The sequence below is a fragment of the Sardina pilchardus genome, chromosome 10, assembly GCF_963854185.1.
Source record: "Sardina pilchardus chromosome 10, fSarPil1.1, whole genome shotgun sequence".
Classification (NCBI taxonomy): Eukaryota; Metazoa; Chordata; class Actinopteri; order Clupeiformes; family Clupeidae; genus Sardina; species Sardina pilchardus.
The window spans coordinates 29,493,612-29,516,111 of record NC_085003.1 but is presented as its reverse complement, the minus strand read 5'-3'; the positions used below and the strand labels follow the sequence as shown (position 1 = coordinate 29,516,111).

The 22,500-nt window shown below is 45.5% G+C and overlaps 1 protein-coding gene across 1 annotated transcript in view; it reads left to right on the top strand.

Annotated features, from left to right (window-relative positions):
• cmip (c-Maf inducing protein) overlaps positions 1 to 22,500 on the top strand; it is a 33,282-nt gene that overhangs the window by 8,521 nt on the left and 2,261 nt on the right. The window contains exons 2-16 of the mRNA XM_062547561.1: positions 8,832 to 8,957; positions 9,484 to 9,534; positions 10,397 to 10,558; positions 11,339 to 11,380; positions 11,559 to 11,621; positions 11,812 to 11,892; positions 12,384 to 12,487; positions 14,132 to 14,236; positions 15,885 to 16,340; positions 18,126 to 18,191; positions 19,172 to 19,198; positions 19,418 to 19,466; positions 20,891 to 20,998; positions 21,553 to 21,669; positions 22,179 to 22,326. Of these exons, the coding sequence (XP_062403545.1) occupies positions 8,832 to 8,957; positions 9,484 to 9,534; positions 10,397 to 10,558; positions 11,339 to 11,380; positions 11,559 to 11,621; positions 11,812 to 11,892; positions 12,384 to 12,487; positions 14,132 to 14,236; positions 15,885 to 16,340; positions 18,126 to 18,191; positions 19,172 to 19,198; positions 19,418 to 19,466; positions 20,891 to 20,998; positions 21,553 to 21,669; positions 22,179 to 22,326 (1,705 nt within the window). The remainder of the gene's footprint in view (positions 1 to 8,831; positions 8,958 to 9,483; positions 9,535 to 10,396; positions 10,559 to 11,338; positions 11,381 to 11,558; positions 11,622 to 11,811; positions 11,893 to 12,383; positions 12,488 to 14,131; positions 14,237 to 15,884; positions 16,341 to 18,125; positions 18,192 to 19,171; positions 19,199 to 19,417; positions 19,467 to 20,890; positions 20,999 to 21,552; positions 21,670 to 22,178; positions 22,327 to 22,500) is intronic.

Below are 22,500 nucleotides of genomic sequence, written 5' to 3'. Positions count from 1 at the left end.
AGGGTAGATAATATACAGGCTAGGTGTGTTTGGAGCTTCTGAGTCATGTTCACTCTGACAGGAGATGGTCAGTCCCTCCCCTTTCCTCTCTGGGAAGCCCCCCTCCCCGCTAGCCAGTTCACAGGAAGAAGAACCCACCTATATCTGTTTTCCCATCAGCGTGTTGTTTCTGCCGCCGCTACTGTTGCTGATGTGTCTCTCTGTGACGGCAGAGGATTGTGGGATTGCATTATCAGTTTTCCTGTCAGTGGGAATGAGATCCACTTCCCTGTGACATAGAGGAACAGGTTTGACCAGTGCCTGGCTGGATGGAAGATTCTCTCTGATTGCTCATGTTCTATAGACTGTAGGGAAACGGTATTTGTGTTCCTGGTCAGGAGCCAAATTCCGTTTATGTTGACAGTTTATGTACTGTATGTCAGATGCTGTTCATTCATTGTGCTTTATGTTAAGTGTTATCTTTTCATTTAATCATATAGTTAAGGTACTGTAGTCTAGATATTTGCCAGAGCTACAAAAAATGTTTCTCAAATAAATAACCAGGCAGATTATTATTTTTTTAATTACATAAAAATTAGATAATCATTTGAGTAACAATTCCTTTAACGCTACCCTCACACGCGCACTGACTGTGCACATCCTTGACCATGTCACTATGATCAAGTAGTCTCGTCTGTGATTATCCCTTGCTAACAAAGATATTAGAAGTCGTGCAAGTTTCTTTCTGCACATGTCATTTTCTCTCCAACATAGCAGATTTGGATTGTGGTGAAGATTGGGATGAGGCACCTGGTGGCATACCACAAGGAGGCTTGTATTGATGTACTGCCACATACTGTATGGCTCATGCCTAAGCTAGTTTAAATGAGTCTTTGTCAACGGATAACATGAGCACCTATCTGTTTTAGCAGACTAGCTTAACAAGGGGAGCGTACCTATGTTCCCCAGGTCCTATGTTCCCCGGGTCCTATGTTCCCCACTTTGAATGGGACCGGGAAGCATAGGACCCTTTTTTTCTTAAATTATAAAAAAGGGTCCTATGTTCCCCGCTTTTCCCAAAAAGGGTTCTATGTTCTCCGGTATGCATTGCAACCGGGGAGCATAGGACCCTTGTGGGGAAAACCGGAGAACATAGGACCCGGGGAACATGACCCCCTTAACAAGCACATTGAGGTGCTTGGATACCCTTACAGTATCATTTGTTTCTTTGGCCTCCACTTCACATTTGTATCCAAGTCTTTTGGCTCAAACGCCAGTTGCATGTCAGTAACTGTGGTATACGCCGCGCCAGTGCATGTATGTGCAAGCTTTGAGATGTTGCCATGGTTACAAGCAATGGTAAGAAACACTGGCCTTCTGCCAATCTTTTGTCAAGAGGATCTTTTAAGTGAGCCTTCTCCACCAGCCTCAAGATACATTTAAATGAGACACCTGCTTATGGGTGGGGGCCCTAGAGGGTTGCCCTGTCCATATTGTGACGTAGAGAACGGCTCCCCAACGGCTGACTGTACATTAGCGTCAACTGTGTTGAGCAATTTGCATACTCATACCTACTCATAAAATGAGTAATTCTCTACACTTGCACGTTAATAACTCAAGTCAGCTTTAGCCCATTTCATACACCGAGATCATTCATTGTGTTTTACATAAACAAAAGCAAACAGGAGGCTAATTGCTAATAAGAGCGTAGAAGGAATGATAAAGATTTAAAAAGTTAATTCTAAAAAAAGAAGACATATATCACCCAAGGTAATACATGAAAAACATAAAAATGTCATTAGTTTGAAATTGTTTAAAAAGTAATAATTAAAAGACAAAGAACATAGAACGATTACTCTGTGATGGTGATAATAGTTAAACACCCAGAGAACAGCAGCACTCCATGGAGATTCTGCAAGTAATCCCGGTGTTTCACTGTATCATTTAGTTTATAGCTCAAAAACACACTTGACTTACCCCATACCTTTTTATATCTTTATATGAGTAACATCTTGCATGCAATCAAACTGTCGACATGGGAAAAGAAGACTGACAATGACTTGAATGAGTTGTAAATTGATATTTTGAAACAACACTTGTTGTGAACTTGTTGGTGGGTGATACTCCTTTCAGGCGACCGTTTTCTTACCCTCAGAAACTATGTGTGCGTAATCATGTTTCCCCACTTTGTCATGAGTGTGCGACACAAAGGAAGATGAGGGTTTCGAAAGGGAAGTTTGGCTTTAGGTCTGCTAGCACGTCATTGAGGTAAAACTTACAGTAGACCTTGAAGACTCCGTAGACCTAGAAATAGAAGTCTTTTAAGGCGCATCCGGACACAATGGTGGTAAAAACTACTAACTGGAGAGACTACCACTAGAATTACACTAGCCTGATGGCTCACAATTCTAGTCAGAATGTGAACCTCCTGACCTCAAATGTTGTAGTTCGGCTGTGCCCCTAGCTAGAACTACACAGTTTCTTTTGTTTGTATTTGCATACGGTACTAGACACTAAGAGATTAATTAACCAACACAATTATTACCTGAATATTAAGTAATGAAACGGAAAGCATTGCTATTTAGTTACTAGCTATTGAAGTTTATTGACAACCTCCTAAAAGCTTGTGGTATCAGGAAGCATTAAAAAAAAGAATCAGCATGTTAATAAAATGTTTTCTCATTTGCCCAGTTCTAAGGCATTTGTTGCCGTCATTTCCAGACTATTAGCCGCGGCTTATAAATTGATTTAGCAAAATTTCTTCAGCTAGGAAGTTAATACAGGGAGGCAGTTAATATGGTGTTAATATGGTTTTGTTCCTTTTAACTTGCATAAAACACCGTCCTGCGACTTGTACACAATGTGGCTTATATGCTGGAAATTACTGTAGCCCGTCTCTGAAGCCTTCACGGGTTTGATGTTTAGCAAATTTAAACAGAAGCAGATTTTAATAATGGTGCATATGCTGCCTTGGCATGCACATCAGTCAATGGTCCTTGTGCACAGGGGGGTAAAAAATTACCTCAAAGTAGAAGCGTCAATAGTTATAGTACACGGCACTCCTCATTGCCCAGTACCATGCTGTCTGAATGTGCTAATAAACGGATTCTAGTATGTTCTGTATGTTCTAGTGACTGCAAACAGTGCCTATGAAGGGGCGTTTTAGAACGCTGAGATGAGTGCTGTTCTGCCAATTTGGACATTGGACGCATAAATACAGAAAAGAAAAAAAGGCTGCACTTTGCATATAAACACGTTTGTATGCAAAGTGCAGTTGGCATACAAGCTTGGCCTAGCACTCTGCAAAGAGACACAAGAGACTATACTAAGTGAAGCCTGCTCCTACCACTCAATTTATCTGACACATAAATACAGTAAAAAGAACAACATGGACCTTTTAGAAATCCCTATTAGTTCGCAGACCCTCTTTCAAACGGCATCACCCCCATCTCTCTTTCACTCTACACCTAGAAATGTATCTCTGCTTAAAGTGGAACATTTATCTTTTGTTGGCGTCAGAAGCTCTTAAACAATGTGTGGTTTCTGAAGACCTTGATGGAGCATGCCGTTTTAGCTTCCTCCTCAAGCCCCTGACGTGTGTAGTCGTAAGTTTGTTAGTACACAAGATGGCCTGTAACCATGACACTCAATTCACTGACAGTTTAGAGAACCAGACTTCCCAGTAACTTGTTGACTCAGCTCCGACAGTCGTTTCGGCTCCGCTCCAATCTGCCGCGCCGCCATTGGAACCAATGGCACCCGGTCAGCCAGAACCCAACGCCAGCGCTGGGCTTCCACCCAGATTCAAGACACTCATGAAAACACTTTGACCGATAAGAGAGGGACTAAGCCAGAGGCTTTGCTCTCTGTATACACTTACAAACACACACACACACACAGACGCACACACACGCACACACACACACACACATACACACGCACACACACACACACACACAAACACAGCTCATCCTTTTGGAATGGAACCCCCGTCTCTGTTGATTATGAGGACTGTGTGGCTGGGTTTTCATTGCAGGATCTCGGCACACTACTCAGATAATGAGGACATGTACAGTACAGGAATCCCCTGTTATTTAGGCTTTTGAGCAGTCTCCAATGCAGTACAGGACGAACGATGCAGCCTTTGCTCCGCGAACGCAACGCTATTTAGATTGACTAAAATAGCAAGGCAGCTGCAGCAGATACTATCACTCCACTGATACGCCACACTAGCTTGTACCTAAATTATCCACCTTTGAGGCCGAAACTATCTTTTGTGGTTTTAAACATAAACATAAGCTACAGTATGATTAATTTATCATATCTGCCTTGCTAGATTTTAACAATGGCATTTGTTGTATTCTGTACACATCTAGTTTATGACTTGTTTATATCTTACACCACTGTAATGGTTTCAGGACTGCTCTCAACAGCATTTGCCCTGAGCAGAGACTTATTTTGCCCTTGTAAAAAAGTTCTGAGAGTTGCTGATCGTCATGTGGTTCCTACAGAGGAGACCCACACAAAGGTGTGAAACCTCTGAAAACTACCCCCGAGTTCCTGCAAACTGACCTTAAGTGGAGGCTGGGAGATGAGTGCTCCGTGCAGTTTGTAATCTGTTGTGTCATATCAAATGTCAAGTGTAGTGTCTTTTTTGTTATTTATCGGTGTCGTAAAGTGCTTCTAACATATTGGAAGGCTACTATGATAATGCTATCTGGTGTTATAGCTGACAGTATGGTGATGACATGTCTCTTTTGAAGGCATAGAAAGAGTAAAAACTTGTTTGGCCCTTAGATCAAGCCATTTGTGACGGAGTTTTGCTGTTGGAACATGATTGTCACAAGCTTTTAGGATATGATAGCCAATCATGGAGGGACTATGGTGAGGGAATCATGTGGGACAGATGCAGTCGCAGATGTTGTTATTTTGGTATAAATACTGTATGTTACGTGTCGTACTCTTAGGTTTATTATTAAAGATGTGTTGGTCATGGATTTCGGTAAGTAACTTGAGGTCTAAGGTAATATGCCATATTACTTCTAAAGCTGCTTTGATTTGATTCGCTTCCGAAATACTCCATATGAAGAGGGGGGCTGATTATCACCTTCTGTAAACAACACTTCTTGTTTTGCAACAAGATTATTTGTTTTTATTTGTTGGCTAAATAGACATGCACAGAACAGAAGAGAGAACTGGGGGGGTGAAATTAAGACAGATGGATAGAGGTAAATAATAGTGTGAAGCCAAAGCTATGGTCAAAACAGAGGCAGTGAGTAGAGCGACTTGTGGGAAAGAGAGAGAGAGAGAGAGATAGCCTTCTGTGTTGCTGTCACTTCTGATGGGTTTCACACAGCTGTTCAGAAAATGTTCTCATTAGTGTGTGGTTTACGTCTTTCCTGTGTGTGTGTGTGTGTGTGTGTGTGTGTGTGTGTGTGTGTGTGTGTGTGTGTGTGTGTGTGTGTGTGTGTGTGTGTGTGTGTGTGTGTGTGTGTGTGTGTGCGCGTGCATTCATGCGTGTGTGTTTGTGGGAGGGTTTCTTTTAGATTACGTGTGTGCATTTCTGATAAAGCATCATGCCTTTTTTGTAGTGTGCGTGTGTGTATGTGTGTGTGTGTGTGTCAGTGTGTGTGTGTTTTGTTTGATAGCAAACACTGTGTTTGATTCCGAGCAAAGGGTAAGCGTCCCTCTGCTGTGGCGTGTGTTGGATAGTGGTGGCAGCAGAGGCTGATGTGACACCAGCATGTGGAGAGGGTGGGGGAGAAGCTCCACCCTGGTCACGTGTCAGGATGTTGTCCCTGTTATGAAGGAAGCCCAGAAGGCAGGGTCCCTTGTTCGTTAATTGATTGATTATTGGCATCCGTTCATATTGCAGATGATAACCTTGTTTCTGTGCTGGACACTGGGCTGTGTGTGTGTGTGTGTGTGTGTGTATGTATGTGTGTGTGTTTTCTACTTTCCCCCCCTCCCCAACCCAAGCCGTCTGGATGGCCTTGGAAACAACATGTCTATTTCATCTCTTTTGTTTCCATGGCAACCGAGCAATGTGGAAAGAAGAGTGCTTTTCAGCTCCTCCTCAAGAAAGAATGGCATTGTGTCAACGAAGGAGAGAGGGGAAAAAGAGAGAGCAATAGAATGCAGAGGCCAATAAAAAGAGTGAGAATGAGAATAACAGAAAGAGGTAGAGAAAGAGAGTGATGGAGAAGTGCGTAATGGCTTGTTGCAGAGATGGATGGAAGCTGTAGTCTTTCCAAAGCAAGCTGCTAGGTAGGGTATAGTATCTATGACAACCTGTTTACATGGTTTCCAATTGTGCTCTCCATCTAACTCTTGTCATCACATATTTACTTAATTCCCCTCTGAATGTTTCTCTTGTTTTCATGAACATGATTACTTCTTCATCTGGTCTGTGTGTGTGTGTGCGTGTGTGCGTATGTGTGTGTGTGTGCGCGTGCGTGCGTGTCTTTGGGGTCATGTTAGTCCTGGTTTTGGCATGTGTCTTGATACGTGTGTTTGTGTGTGTGTGTGTGTGTGTCTCAGGGCTGTTACAGTTAATCAATTAATCGATAAGCTGGGAACTATCAAATTAATCGGACACTATTTTGGTAACCGATTTGTGTAAACTGTAAGGAACTGTAAGGATTTCAGGTTCTTAAACTTGAATATTTTCAGCCTTTATTTACTCCTTCACGGTTGTGAATTTCACCTGTGGACAAAACAATATAGTTTAAAACAATTTTTCAAACGATTAATCGAGAAAATAATGAATCGACTATGAAAATAATTGTTAGTTGCGGCCCATTTGTATGTGTTTGTGTCTGAGTGTCGGATACTTGTCTGCGTATGTGTGTCCTTGAAACAGAGTAGGGGAGAGCTACTGGAAAGCAGTAGTCTCAGCCGGAGAAGCGGTGGCACTCCCGTTGGTAATTAGAAAGAGCTGTAGCAGCGGAATGAGTGTCGGTGGTCTGTAAGTGTTCAGTAGGGACTCCAGACTTACTCCAGTGTCCACAGCGCAACCTGCTCAGAAGCTCCACATGTCCCCCCCCAGCTCATCCCGAGAGAGTGAGATGAACCTGTAACCGCACCGTAGAGACGCTTGTAGAAAGGGAAGGGACAGTCTGTTTGTTCTTTGAAACAGAAAGGATGACTCGTAAAAAGACGATGGGGCTGCACAGCCTCCGTGATGAGCAGCAGACCTCTAGTCAGAACTGGAATGCGGATCGCTGGGGGGGGGAGGTGGAGGCGGAGGTGGAACAGCTGTATCTGAGGAGTAGAGGGAGGGGGAGACTTAAAAGGGAACAGCCTCCTTTGGAGTAGTGTGTTTGGAAGCACAGGATGGAGCAGCCATTTTAGCCCATGTGACCAGAAACAAAGAACGGGCCCGGAGAACAGAAGCCTGACGAGCTCTCCTACCCTTCCCCCTTTGTCTCTCTTTCTTTCTCTTTCTCTCTTTCTCTCTCTCTCTGTCATATCCTGTTCTCTGTCTTTTTTTACTCTTCTCTCTCTCTTTCTCTCTCTCTCTCATTCTTTCATTCTTTCTTTCTTTCTCTCTCTCTCTCTCTCTCTGTCTGTCTCTCGCCTGCCTGCCCAGACAGCACATTATTAGTGATGCCAAAGAGAGTCGACTAGCAAATACACACTCTTGATAAATGTGTAAATATTAGTGTTGTGGGCTCACTGCAGACTACAGATGGCCAGAGAGAAATATTATCTGCAGCATATTTGCATCCCAGCTTGTACTGTACACTGAACGGTTATGTAAGGAAAGGACACATGAAAGGGCTGACATTTTGACATAGTGATTTATTTGACATATTTTTATCATCTGTATGTTGAAGAGATGGATTGTTAAGGTGCGTCATCACATAGTGCAAAGGTTCCTGGTGGAGAGGCCAAACAAGGATAGGCACTTTTGTGTGTGTGTGTGTGTGTGTGTGTGATTGAGTGAGAGAGAGGCCATGATAATACTGTATGTTGACGGTGGATGTGTGTGTTTGCAGTTGGTGACACGCAGAGTATGTGCTTATTTCTGTATGTGTGTGTGTTTTGGGAGTGTTGACAGGAGGACATCTGAGCCTACTTGTCACTACTATCTCCCATACTCATCTCGCATGTGTATACTAGAGCTGTTCTTTCAAACTGACAAACGCACATAGCATTCCCATAGAATAGGGTTCTAACTGCATTCTGAGTGGTTCTGAGATATTCGGCTTCAAAGTTTTAGAATTCCATAGAGTTTTGTTGATAAGTGGGACGTGACTCTTCAGATATAATTTCCAACAATGCATACAACTTCAAGAAACACCTCACCTCACCTTATGAACAAAAATGTCAGATAGAACCATATAATTCTAAGGGACGATAGACATCCTACATTTGATCATGTAGTTCTTGAGCGAGACGTCCTCTTTAGCATCCATCAGAAGCAACACATTTACCCCAGTGGAAACGTACCCTGTAGCCTTTCATTAAGTAGATGCTGTGATTGGGTCTTACTCCGCAATCAGCGACATAGCTCAGTTTGAGTGCATACCACACATGGATAACAACATTAAGATCAACACAACTCAACAAGATGTAATTAAGCAATGCAATTGAATTGAAAAGTAGCTTCCTTTTAAAAATGTTCAGTCAAATGTAATTAAGAAATCAAACATTTGAGGATTTCAAACTGAACTGAATGTTTCAATGTTTTAGATTGATTTATTTCTTTGTTTGTTTGGTTGGTTGTTTGTTTTTTAATCCTTTGGACACTTGTATGTGGCAATCTTCTGCTGAATAATTCTAGGCCTAAAAATGGCCGATGGTGGTGGATGGCCTTGGAATGACCTTCTGCCCTTATTCTTTTGCAGCCTACAGGATACATGGAGTCGGTGCTGTCCTACAGTTCAATAGAGGATGTGCAGCTCCTGTCCTGGGAGAACGCACCCAAGTACTGCGTCCAGCTGAGCTTCCCTGGTGGGACTGTCCTGCTGCAGGTAGGCCACGCATCCCTGGTCCTTACTGAACGCTCCCCGTGTTCACAACACTCCATTCACTCATTCAGTTGATTGTGTACAATATGAAAAGCTCTTCTCCAAAAGGCTATATCCACCATATTAATGCATTTTCATAAATTATATTTTCTTAAATGTTGTTTTCCAATTTCAGTAAAACTGTAATGGGTTATTGTGACTTGACTTCTGTTTACTCAATCAAAACAACACTACTGCACTTTTATTGATATTCCCTGAAATGCAGTTAAATAACATGACAATGCAGCATGTAGTGAAGGAATGACTGCAAGTTCTGAACAGATTCTCTCATCGGTACCTGGTCCTCTAGTGTAGACTGCAGACTGGGATCAGTTCATATTTATCCTCACTTTCTTTCTTATTTCTTTATTTCTTCCTGTGTCTCCCCTAACCTCACCCCACACTCCGCTACCCCCTCTCTCTCCCTTCTCCTGGTCTCTCTCTTTCTCTCCCCACCTCTTTATTCTCCCTGTCTGTTTCTCCATCACAGGCAGCGAACAGCTACTTGCGAGACCAGTGGTTTCACTCTCTACAGTGGAAGGTAGGCTTACTGGGTTACTTTCACTTAAGTATTAATAAGGACTTGGTCTGTGCGCGAGAGAGAGAGAAAGGGTGTGTGTGTGTGCGTGTGTGTGTGTGTGTGTGTGTGTGTGCACGCACGCACGCAGGGGTGCCGTGTTTCTGAGCAAGCTAGTTAAGTTCTCTAGGGTGTCGAATGCTTTCTCCAACATTTAGCAAGGTGAATGAGTGAGTAGTACCCTGTGACATACAGGATAGGAGATGCCTGGAGATGGCCAATATCTCACGCCTGTTAGACATCTTGAAATTTAACTGAAGTCTTTACAAGGATACGACCACAAGCACCCCCCACCTTCCCTTGTCCCCTCTGTTGCTTAGCCAGATTTGTATGCTTATAGGCTGAGTAGCCCCATCACTGGTTCACATGAATAAAGCAAAGGTCCAGTCAGTGCAAGCTCCCACACAGCGCTTTCGCTTGGGTCTAGAATTCCTCCAGCTCTGACCACCTGGCTCTCAGAAGAGCCTCATTGTTAGGGCTGTCTAGACGGGAGTCTCTGGGCTTGACCCTCCAGTGGGCTGCCAGGCTTATGCGTGTTTCATCAGCTGAGCAGCATAAAGCCAGTTAGTCTGAACTGACCTTCCCTGCTGACGTGCTGTCTGCCTCCTCCTCCTCCTCCTCCTCCTCCTCCTTCTCCTTCTCCTCTTCCCCTTTCTTGGTCTTGTTCTTCTTCTCTTGTTCCTGCTCCTTCTTCTTCTTCTTCTTCTTTTTCTCTTCCTCCTCATCTCCACCTCTACCTGCTCCTCCTTCCCATTTTGTTTCTACCCCTTCCCCCCCACTCCTCTTGCTCCTTGTTCTCCTCCTCCTGCGCCTCCTCCTCCTCTAGAAAAAGATCTACAAGTACCGTAAGGTCCTGAGCAACCCGAGCCGGTGGGAGGTTGTGCTGAAGGAGATCCGGGCGCTGGTGGACATGGCCCTCACCTCCCCGCTGCAGGACGAGTCCATCCACCAGGCCCCGCTACACATCATCTCCACTCTATTGGCCGAGGTAAGAGGCACGGAGAGGATGATTGGATGGGAGAGGAGAGAAGGGGCGGGGCACCACAGAACGCCCTCCCCCTGTAGTCTTTAGTGGGATTCGAGAAGGACGGGAGTAGAATGAGCGTGAGGGGAGAGTTATTGGGTACCTGATCCCGGGTTTTGTCAGCAATGATTAGGATGTGGAGTGGCATCCTTTCTGGCTATGCAATATGTATTGTGTTTTTTTTTTTTTTTAAGCTTACTTGAAACTCAATTTGAAAGCAAGTCACTGAATGAGAGGGGTGGCAAAGAGAGAGAGAGAGGGACTAGTGTTTAGAGTTTCCATCAAGAAATGACATGACATGAAAAGGATTAGAAAAGGTGAAAGACGTGATTAAGAGAGGGAGGGGAAAAAACAGAAGGCAAGGCAAGGAGCCCTCGTCAAAGAGGCGGCCGCATGAGGCCTTGGCCAACAAGGACTCGACTTGGCCTTCACTTTTACACATTGTGGCTTTGTGGCCTGCCCAAAAGATGAGGCAGGTCGGGGGTGAAGGCTCTGCCATGCTGACTGAGCTGTTGGGAAGCCAGGGGAGAAAATAGCGCGTGTTTGGGCACGTAGGAGTTATAGATAGATGGGAAATTTTGAGTGTTGAGCATGGCACAGAAGCAGACAGGAAGTGATGTGTTGGACAGGAAGGGAGGGCTCAGGAGTGGGCGGCGTTGACTCCTCCTGTCTGAGCATCTCGGCAGCCACACTGACCCACTCCTTGTGTTTTTTTTTCTTGTTTCGTCACTGTGTCGGTCTCAGAACACCAGCCTCAGCACGCAGGACCATGAGAACATCATCGTGGTGAGTGAATCAGACGTGGCTCATGACTGTGTGTGTGTGTGTGTGTGTGTGTGTGTGTGTTTGTGTGTGTGTATAAGTGAGTTAAGGGTTTATGTTATGTCTTATAAAGGATTTATTTGTTTGTATTTATTAGTTGAGTAAAGCGCCGTCATAATGCCATGTGTGTGTTTTTCTGCAGGCCATAGCTCCACTCCTGGAGAACAATCATCCACCACCTGACCTGTGTGAATTCTTTTGCAAGGTAACACACACTCACTGGCACACACACACACACACACTCACTCACTCACTCGCTCAGAGTAGACGTCAGAGGGTTCTGAGGAATTTTTCTAAGAGCTTTCAGTCAGCGCTAAAAATAACCTGTCCTGGTGTGTGTGTGTATGTGTGTGTGTGTGTGTGTGTGTGTGTGTGTGTGTCTGTTTGTTTTCCAGCACTGTCGTGAGCGCCCTCGGTCGATGGTGGTGATTGAAGTGTTCACTCCTGTGGTGCAGAGAATCCTTAAGCACAACATGGTGGGTTTGTGTACATTTCATTAAAGTGGAGTTGAATATCAGTTTCAGTCTTCTAAAAGTATGGTGAATGTTTGATTTTGGCCTCTGGAATGCTATGTTACCTGTTAAAACACTCTCACTCCCCCTCCCCCTGCTTCCCTCCTCTCTTTCTTTCTCCCTCCCTCCTTCTGTTTCTCTCTCTTTCTCTCCCTCTTTCACTTCTTTCTTTCTTTCTTTCTTTCTCTCCCTCTTTTGCTTCTCTCTTTCTTTCTTTCTTTCTTTCTCTCACCCTTTCCCCTCCTTCTCTCCCCAATTTCCCTCCTCTCCCTCTCTCACCATCTCGCTCTCCTCTCTCTTTCTTTCTTTCTTTCTTTCTTTCTGTCTTTCCTTTTCTCACTCTCCTCCCTCTCTCTCCGATCCCCCCTCTCCCTCTCTCCCTCTCTGTCTCCCTCTCCTTCGTCCTCTCCCTCTCTCCCTTCCTTCTCTGCCTGATCCCCCGTTCTCCTGCTCAGGATTTTGGGAAGTGCCCCAGATTGCGGCTGTTCACACAGGAGTACATCCTGGCTCTGAACGAGCTCAATGCGGGCATGGAAGTGGTGAAGAAGTTCATCCACAGGTCAGTGCGCTCTGCAGACCAGCACACAGCACCATCTAGCCTCTCTGCAGGCCCAACGCGCTGTTGAAACCGCTACCATTATTAACTGATATTGAGACTTTGCTTTTTTAGCACTCTCTCACACACACACACACACACATACACACACACACACTCACTCTCTCTCTCGATCTCTCTCTTTTACACTTAAACACACACGTTTAACACCAGCTCTGTATTTCTCCCCCCACCCTAACCATTGACGTTGCTTAGCAATGCTTTTGTGAAGCACAGGGGCATACAGCAATCCACAAACAAATCAGATACCTATTTAATTGAGTTATCACTACAGTAAGCTGGGGATGGGCATCAACTAAATGTAACATCTAAAGAAATCTGTCTCTTAAAGTCGTTGCGTTGGTCATCACTTAACATCTTTCTGTTGCATTTGCCAAAGATGTTTGAACGCATTTTATTGTATTTCAAAATGCTCACAATTTACTCCAGTTTGCAATAAATCAGCAAAACGCTTTAAGCGGCGAACAGGGATCATGACTGTTTCTGAACATTAACAAATCATCACTGTGTGTGTGTGTGTGTGTGTGTGTGTGTGTGTGTGTGTGTGTGTGTGTGTGTGTGTGTGTGTGTGTGTGTGTGTGTGTGTGTGTGTGTGTGTGTGTGTGTGTGTGTGTGTGGCGTCCATGCCGAGTTGGGAGTAGGGGAGTAGGGAGAGTCCCTCTAAACTGTCCTAAATCCAGCCCGCACACCCGTTGTAATTGCCATCGTTAATGCAAACAGATGCGTAATGCTTTGGAGAACGGTCTTGACAATGTGTTTACTGTCGACCATCAAAACAGCGCACAAACAAGCCTTATCAAGCGGTAGGATCTACAAACAAAAGTGGCGTGGCTATGACCCGACACCTGTGCAACATCTGGCGGGAGAAGATCCCCAACCTGTGGATTTTACTGCCTACAACAAACAACTTACAGATCAACAAGGATTGTGGACATTATATCTGAGAAGTTACCATCTTTATTCTCGCCACATGTGTCAATACATGTAAATTGTGTTGTTAAACAACAAATGTTTTCCAGGTGTTCCAGAGAAATGTCTGTGTTCTCTGAGTTAAGTGCCACCAGGCCTGATATTGTAGTCATTGATGAGTACAATAGGGATGTGTTCATCCTGGAAGTAGGCTGCTGTTTTGATTCTTGTCTAGAGGAGGCTTACTTAACAAAGCTAGTAAAATATCACCCTCTTGTACAGACAATAACTAGCCTTGGCTACAAGTGTCAATATCTGGTGCTCATCTTTGGCAGCCTGGGCCACGTGCATAGGCTTGTCATTAGGGGTCTCAGGATAGTTGGCTTTACAAAAGCAAGGGCAAAGCAAATTGCCAAATACTGCTCAATATCCTCCATTATTGGGAGTCGCCATATATGGAGAAGAAGGTGTTGTGTGTATCCATAAAATCTGCTGTTTGAATTGTCATCATGCTCACATTGGTGGATCATGCCTTAGCAATGTTCTGCATCTGTAACATTTATGTCCTTTTGTACATTTATTATGAATTGCGGACATAAATAAAGTAGTTAAAATGTGTGTGTGTGTGTGTGTGTGTGTGTGTGTGTGTGTGTGTGTGTGTGTGTGTGTGTGTTACAGCATGCATGGACCTACAGGACAGTGCCCTCACCCCCGTGTTCTGCCCAATCTGGTGGCTGTGTGTTTGGCAGCCATTTACTCCTGCTATGAAGAGTTCATCAACAGGTGAGCCACCTGTTCACCATATAATTAAAAAGTACCCACTAAAGACCTCATTTCCCTATGACCCATTGCTGTGTCATAGAATAAGAAGACATTGGTGAGACGGTTCATTCTATATCTGATTATTCTTTGACATTTTGAAATAAATTAAGGGCAAGTGGTTATGTACGGGATAATGGACGACACGCCGTGCGGTTATTCAAAGTTAATGCACGTTCTAGACGGTGATACGGCCCGACGCAAATTATGGGGCATCGAATCAAGAACCATTGCGAAACATGAAGTTGATTATATTGATTGTGCTGTATAGTGCTTTTGGTCAGTTAAAGGGATAGTTCGGATTTTAAGACACGAAGTTATATGGGTTCCCTGTCAGCAACGTTGTGCATCAGCACTGACTTACCCCCCGACAGCGTCCTGTGAGCCGAGATCCAGCCGGTTTTTGATCGTTTTTGATGCCGGACTATTTTCTTCAGCATGTTTCTGGGGTCACGAAAGTAAAGTGTTTTTCTTCTCAAAACCATATGCGTTCAACAGAGTGATATATTTGCACCACAAAAACGTTGTCCAGCTGTCAGTAGCGCGCAGTGATAGGAATCGCGAAAAATAAGTAAGTGATAACGAGGTTTGAATTTTTCCTGGACAACGTTTTTGTGGTGCAAATATATCACTCTTTTGAACGCATATGGTTTTGAGAAGAAAAACACTTACTTTCGTGACCCCAGAAACTTGCCGGACTACTTTCTTCAGCATCAAAAACCGGCTGGATCTCGGCTCACAGGACGCTGTTGCGGGGTAAGTCAGTGCTGATGCACAACGTTGCTGACGGGCACCCATATAACTTTGTGTCTTAAAACCCGAACTATCCCTTTAAGTCTCCTCTTTCTCACAACCCAATCAACCACATGCCTCAAAGTCCCCTTCACCACCTCCGGCTTCAGGAAACCAGCTCTTCACAGTAGACCCTCCCCATCACAACCCCCTACCCCTACCCTACGCCACACACACACACACACACAGACGTCACCTCCCAGCCCCCAGGCATTTGGCTAGCGCTACATGTGCCCCAGTCCACCAATTGGTGCTAATTCCGCTCCTCTTTGCCTCAGCGTATATTGCACAAAGGTCGTAATTAGCCGCTTCTGAGTTTCGGGAGGTTGCTCGAGGTTAGCTGTGGCGAGCAGGATTGGCCCGCGCGGAGAGAGCACCTCCGCACAGAGCGGAGCGACAGAGTGTTTTTGTCGTCTGTCTGCGGCCCTGGGGGGTCTTTGCCACCCCGCTGTGGCGGGAGGCTTAATTTCATAGTTTCCATTCGGCTCTTTGTCACCTCTGACCCAGGGGATCAGTCTCTCTCTCTCTCTCTCTCTCTCTCTCTCTCTCTCTCTCTCTCTCTCTCTCTCTCTCTCCCTCCCCCCCTTGACTGTCTCTCTCTTTCCTCCTCTCCTTCTGTTGCTCTCTCCATTTCCCATCTCCAGCAGTGCGCTCTCCTTGCACTCTCTCTCTGGTGCATTGTCAAAGGTAATTGGTCTCTGTTACCTTTATTAGTCATCCTCTTTCAGGTGTAACTGAGACCCATAATGATAATTAGAATGATGATGTTTATGCAGAGTGTCATTTCATGCCCCCCCCTCCCCTTTCCCATTCTCCGTAGTCGTGACAACTCCCCCAGCCTGAAGGAGATCCGTAATGGCTGCCAGCCCCAGAGCGAGCGGAAGCCCCCGATGCCCCTGCGCCTGCTGCGGCAGGAGCCGCCCACCCCTCCTCCGGGCGCTCTCCTGGCCCCGACGCCCACGCCCGCGCCCACGCTCTCGCCCCCGCCGCCGCCTTCCCTGCCCTCGCCCCTGCCTCTGCCCGTGCCCACGGCGCCGGCGCCGCCCATCGTCAACTCGAGCGAGGTGCTGGTGGAGCTGGAGCGGAGCAACAACGCGGCCAACGCGGCCCTGCGGCGCGGTGGCGGTGGCGGAGGCGGCGGCCCGGCCGGCGGGGACAGCGAGCCCAACCTCATCGACTGCCTGATGGTCAGCCCCGCGCTCAGCGCCCTGGCCATCCAGCTGCCCGCGCAGGCCGACCGCACGCTCGGCTGCTTCGCCCTCATCCTCAAGATGCTGTGAGTCCGTCCACACCCAAAACCCTCCCCCACCCCACAACCCCAATATTCTTATGTCATGATGACGTGGTCGCCATTTTTTTTATATTTTCGGCACGAAAAGGAGGCTGTATTGGGAGAACATTGTGAATGTTACTGTGAGTGAAGGGAGTAATAGCTTACTGTTGTGTACCAGACTGTAGTTCTTACTAACCATGGAACAAAGAACTATCTTTTCTTTGTTTCCCAAGAGACACAGACATCCAAAGCTTTCCATTTGTTTTGAGCAATCCAGCTTTATTTGGGCAAACCACTGCTGATGGATGTCTGTCTATACTTGAAGCACATTTTGAGGTTGAGATTTAGGTCGAGACTAATTGCTTGCTTACCTTCTATGTGGTTGATGATGATGCAGTCATCTCTCCTATTAACATCCGTTTATACTGATCTCAGGATCCGATTGACTTCATTAGCCCACTTTTAGAGATCCATCATTGTGAATATTACTTGCAAAGGCTAAATGTTTTTCGTCCAAACTATCAAGATGGTGATCAAAGATCAAGTGACGGTGCACATCGGGTTTCCCACCTCAGTCTTGTTTTGCGCAGAAAAAAATCTAAACGGCAACCACGTGATAAGGGTATTGTCTGTATGTTCAGCGTTCTCTCTGGACTGTCTGTCTGTTTGTCTGTCTGTCTGTGTGTCCTTGTCCCTCTACTAGCTCATTTAAAACCATGAGCTGGATATTAAGGGCAAACTTTGGCGCTTTAGTTCATATGCAAGACCGTTTTGTCATTGCCAACCTGACTGCACGTTGCCCATGATTTAAAATTGGATGCCAGTGTTTCTGCGTTTGTCGGTCTGTCTGTCTGTCTGTGGGTGGGCACCTTTTTGCTCTGTCACCTATGCCCTTTCTTTTACACTTGGCCCTCAACCTCCAGATGACTGTGCATCTAACCCCCTACCACCCATGCCAGTTTTTCTGTGTGTCCAGATGACTGTGCACAGCTGTTTGAGTTGAGCGCTAAACTCCTCTTCCCCTATCTTGCCCCAAGTTTCCACTTTCTCTGTAAATGTCACAGTGAAGTCCTTTTTTCCTCAGAACAGTGATTAACAGGAAACCATAGCAGATTATCTGATGCCGAGCAGGCCTATAAATACAGAGTGACGTGTGTACAGAGCTGTGATCTGTTGAAGTGATGTGCCGTGATGTGGTGTGGAGTGGTGCGGCATGTGTGTGTATGTATATGCATTTGTGTGTTTACCAAGATTTCTTTAGGCTTCACAGAACAGCTGTAAGCAGCTGTTTGCTTGATAGGAGAGGAATCTGCGTCTGTGTGTGTGTGTGTGGGGTCCTTGCGGCTTGTTTTGAGTGTGGCCTCATCGGAGTCACATCTGTTTGGAATATTTGGGTGCGTCATGAGGCTGTAACTTGCTCCTACTTAAAGCCTGTTTCTGCTCTGATATCTAGGGCCTTAGTTGGGGCTCTTTTCAGTGTTCATTTTCTCCCTCGAGATCTGTTCTGACCTCAACGTTGTCATTTCTGAGTTAGTTCTTGGTGTAACAGTGGGCCTGTGTGTGTTGGAAACTGTCTCTGTCTCTGTCTCGTACCCCCATTGAAACATGAATCCTATGTATTCATCATGTAAATACTAAACAGGATTTGCATTCTGACACAGACACATTCAGTTTCTCACTTTATCTGTCAGACTCTCTTTCACGCTTTCTCTCTCTCTGTCTCTTTCTCTCTCTCTATCTTTCTCCTTCACTCAGTCACTCACTAAGGGTTTGTTTTTCTCTCCTCAGGTCTGACTACGATGACTGGAGACCAGCGCTGGCTAGTCTGCTTCAGCCCATCCCCTTCCCCAAAGAGTGAGTGTCCATCCCTCTCTCCCTCCATCCCTCTCTCCATCTCCCTTTCTTCCATTACATCTGTCCTATTTTCACAGCAATTATTCCACCTCCTTTTCATCTCCAATTCGTCGTCATCTCTCGCTCTCCCCCACCGCCACTCCTCCTCGTGCTACCTTGGCTCCGTCCTATTTTCACTGCCTCGGTTTCAGCAACTACCACTCTCTCCCCACTCTCTTCCAATGTCTTCATATCCACCCATTAATTTGTCTTTCTTCAGTGTTGTTTCTTCCATACCCATGTTATCTTGTTATTGCGAACCGGTGGCATGCCTGTGTGTGTGTGTGTGTGTGTGTGTGTGTGTGTGTGTGTGTGTGTGTGTGTGTGTGTGTGTGTGTGTGTGTGTGTGTGTGTGTGTGTGTGTGTGTGTGTGTGTGTGTGTGTGTGTGTGTGTGTGTGTGTTTGTACATGTGGCCCAAGCGTGTACGTACGTACATGATGCATGTTGCCAGTGCTCGGTGGGTGTTGAGGGAGTGTGTGCTGACGCATGTGTCCTGCAGATGGGGACCGGGCGGGGGAGGGGCCGGGAGGGGCCGGGGAGAGGGGGTAGGAGGCCCCCGGGCTGCCCCTGTAATTGGCCGCCGAGGCCGAGGCCTCATTAAGGCTCACCTGTTCTCAGGTGCTGCCACTGGTGGGAACTCGCCTGCTCCAGGGGGCAGTCATTCCCTGGATGCCTTCCAACAACAACAGGACATGCCCAGCTCAACACTGTCTGGCAGACAAACACAGACACACATGCGCGCACACGCGCACACACACACACTGGGCGGTCACAACATGTTGGCTTGTATAGCTTAACTCTCAAACACAAACAAATTTGACTCGCACTGTTGTGTTTGCTTTACACCTGCCCTGGTGTTTATTCCATTGTTGTGTGTTTATGTTCAGGGCTGCGCTGTTCTTTCAGAATCTCACCTGGTGTTTCTCTGTTTCCTTTACAGGGCCCTTGCACATGCCAAATTCACAAAGTAAGTGTCTTTCATTGCACCTCCAACTGTATATCCCTCACTAACATTAACGTAGAGATCAGCAGGGCAGGGCTGTGAGGGCTTTGTTAGTGTTAGGTTTGTTTGTGTGTGTATGTGTGTGTGTGTGTGTGTGTGTGTGTGTGTGTGTGCGTGTGTGTGTGTTCAGGTGCCATATGGGTATTGGTGTTGCTCTGTTTGACTTGCTGCCTGTGTCAACAGGGAGCTGAAACACGTCATTCAGAGGTTTGCAGAGGACCCACGACAAGAGGTGAGTTCATGCTAGTGTGTTTTTTCCCTCATAGGCGCAGCACATGTACAGTGCCCTCCATAATTATTGTCACCTCTGGTAAAGTTAGCTAAAAACTGGTATAAAAAAAATCTTTGGGTAATTTATTGTAGTCTCTCAATGAAAACAATGGGAAAAAAATGCAACCTTCAATAGGAAACAGATTTATTCTGAGGAAAAAAATTGCTTCATAAAGGAATAAACATATTTACCAAAAAATATTTGCACCCCTGCATCCTCTTGCATTCTCCTCTTTTACTCACCCCACTGTTTTTCTGTGGAGTTCATCAGGTTCATTTTAGTTTCGTTATGATTCCGGAATCTAATTTGTTTTACGTCAACAGAGAAACGAAATCGAAAAGTGCGAAGTGCGAAATGCATCCGCGTTACACCTTTGATCTGCAAATTGCACAGCCATTCACTTATGTCTACTCTCTGTCAAGTCTCACCTTCCTGTTTCTGTTGCTACGTCAGGTGAATGGCCATGCAGGTGTCCCTGAGAAAACCGTTGAAAACTTGTTGAATTAGTGAGCATTAAAAGCCCTAATTCTGATTCTTGAAAAGGATGACAAATGTACGGTACACTCAGAACTGTGGGCACGGCGGAGGAAATGACCACCTCATAATAGCAATAGCTTTCAGATTCAAAGGAATCCACAATAATGTAGATGTAGCTTGACATCACATGACAACGGCAGAAGCTTTTGCGTTCAGGCCAAAACCATTTTTGCTTTGATCTGGACTCTCTTTGTTTCGGTTCGTTGACCTGATGAATGATCCAGTCATGGCCCACTTTTAAGTGTCTTGCCAGAGATTGACAGATTGTCATTGAACACGTTCAGGTTATTTGAGGTCATGATACCATGCACCTTAACAAGGTTCCCAGGGCCTTTGGAATAAAAACAGCCCCACAATATCATGGCCCCCTCCACCATAATTCTCATTAGGCATGGGAATCTTTTCGGTATAGTCACTCTTCTATGCATCCCAAACCCACCAGTGTTTCTCGTCAAAGAGAGCAGTTTTCATAATGCTTTACTAGGGCTAGGGGTGCCAATAAACCTAGAGGACATTGTATGGTAAATGTGACAATATCTCTTTTTATTCTTGGTGGATACTAAAATACTGTGTGTGTGTGTGTGTGTGTGTGTGTGTGTGTGTGTGTGTGTGTGTGTGTGTGTGTGTGTGTGTGTGTGTGTGTGTGTGTGTGTGTGTGTGTGTGTGTGTGTGTGTGTGTGTGTGTGTGTGTGTGTGTGTGTGTGTGTGTGTGTGTGTGTGTGTGTGTGTGTGTGTGTGTGTGTGTGTGTGTGTGTGTGTGTGTGTGTGTGTGTGTGTGTGTGTGTGTGTGTGTGTGTGTGTGTGTGTGTGTGTGTGTGTGTGTGTGTGTGTGTGTGTGTGCTCTACAGGTTCACTCCTGCCTCCTGAGTGTTCGCTCGGGGAAAGACGGCTGGTTCCAGCTGTACAGTCCAGGCGGTGTGGCCTGTGATGACGACGGAGAGCTGTTTGCCAGCATGGTGTGTGTCAAATCCTCTGTCCATTTAACTGTGTATTTGTGTGGACCATCTATAAATATGTACATGGGAAACCATAAAATGCTTTAAAAAGTATAAATATGTATCATTTTTATGACACTGAGGCATTCCAGTGATAGTCATATGGAGATGTTTCTCTCAATATGTTTGGTCTTTGTTGGTTTCAACTGCACGCAGAGACTATGCTATTCAATATGTTCTCTATACATGACTTGATAAATACATACTTGGCAAGAGAACGAGGGAATGTACTGTACTCGGCATTGGTGTTTTGTGCATATTGAGAATCTTAGGAATCTTGCTAATGAATGACCAGAATGCTTTCATGAGACCGTTCTTCTGAGTCCCTCCCGTGGGCAGTGGTGTGGGGTGGCTGGCCTACTGCCAGCACAGTCCTCTTGGGCTCTGGATGGGGATTTTGCCCATCCCTCTGGTCCCTGATGTCCTCTCTCTCTGTGTCTCTGTCTCTGTCTCTCTGTCTCTCTATCTATCTATCTATCTATCTATCTATCTATCTATCTATCTATCTATCTCAGGTGCACATCCTCATGGGGTCATGCTATAAGACCAAGAAGTTCCTGCTCTCCCTGGCTGAGAACAAGCTGGGACCCTGCATGCTACTGGCCCTGCGAGGCAACCAGACCATGGTGGAGGTGTGTGTGTGTGTGTGTGTTTGTGTGTGTGTGTTGCTTTAGAAAGTTAGATAACATTTGCAGAAAAAATACTGCATTAAGGATGCAGAATAAAATGGACAAAATTATATTTGGTAAAAATTGAGATTAAAAAAAAAGTATGTGTCTTGCTTGAAAATCTGTTCTGCACGTATACCGTCAGAGAAGAAAGAGAGAAAAATCTGGAAAAGTGTTAAAGGGCTTTTGCAAAAGATTTACTCTGAATCCTTAGAGGAAGAGTTCCTCAGTTGGGTGTGAGCTTTATAGTAATATGAACAAACCTCACAGGGTGAGGAGGGGCTCTTGCTGACATGTTTTATTTGACTTTGTGGGTCATTTTGAGAATGAATTTATTGCTTCGGGCCTTTATACAGAAGGAAAACATTCGTGCAAGTTTGTTTTTGAAACAAATTACATCTGTAGGCACTGATGGTGTTTGTTCTACACCGTACTCATGTGTGTGTGTGTGTGTGTGTGCGTGCGTTCCTCAGATCCTGTGCTTGATGCTCGAGTACAACATCATTGAGAACAAGGACACCCAGCTGCAGATCATCTCCACCCTGGAGAGCACCCAGGTCGGCCTGCGCATGTACGAGCAGCTATGTGACCGACAGAGAGAGCTCAAGGAGCTGGTGAGTCCACACACACACACACACACACACACACACACACACACACACACACACACACACTCACATAAATGCACAATACACACACACATGCACACACACACACATACACACAGACATTCACTCACACACACTCACATAAATGCACAATATGCGCACACACACACACGTACACACACACACG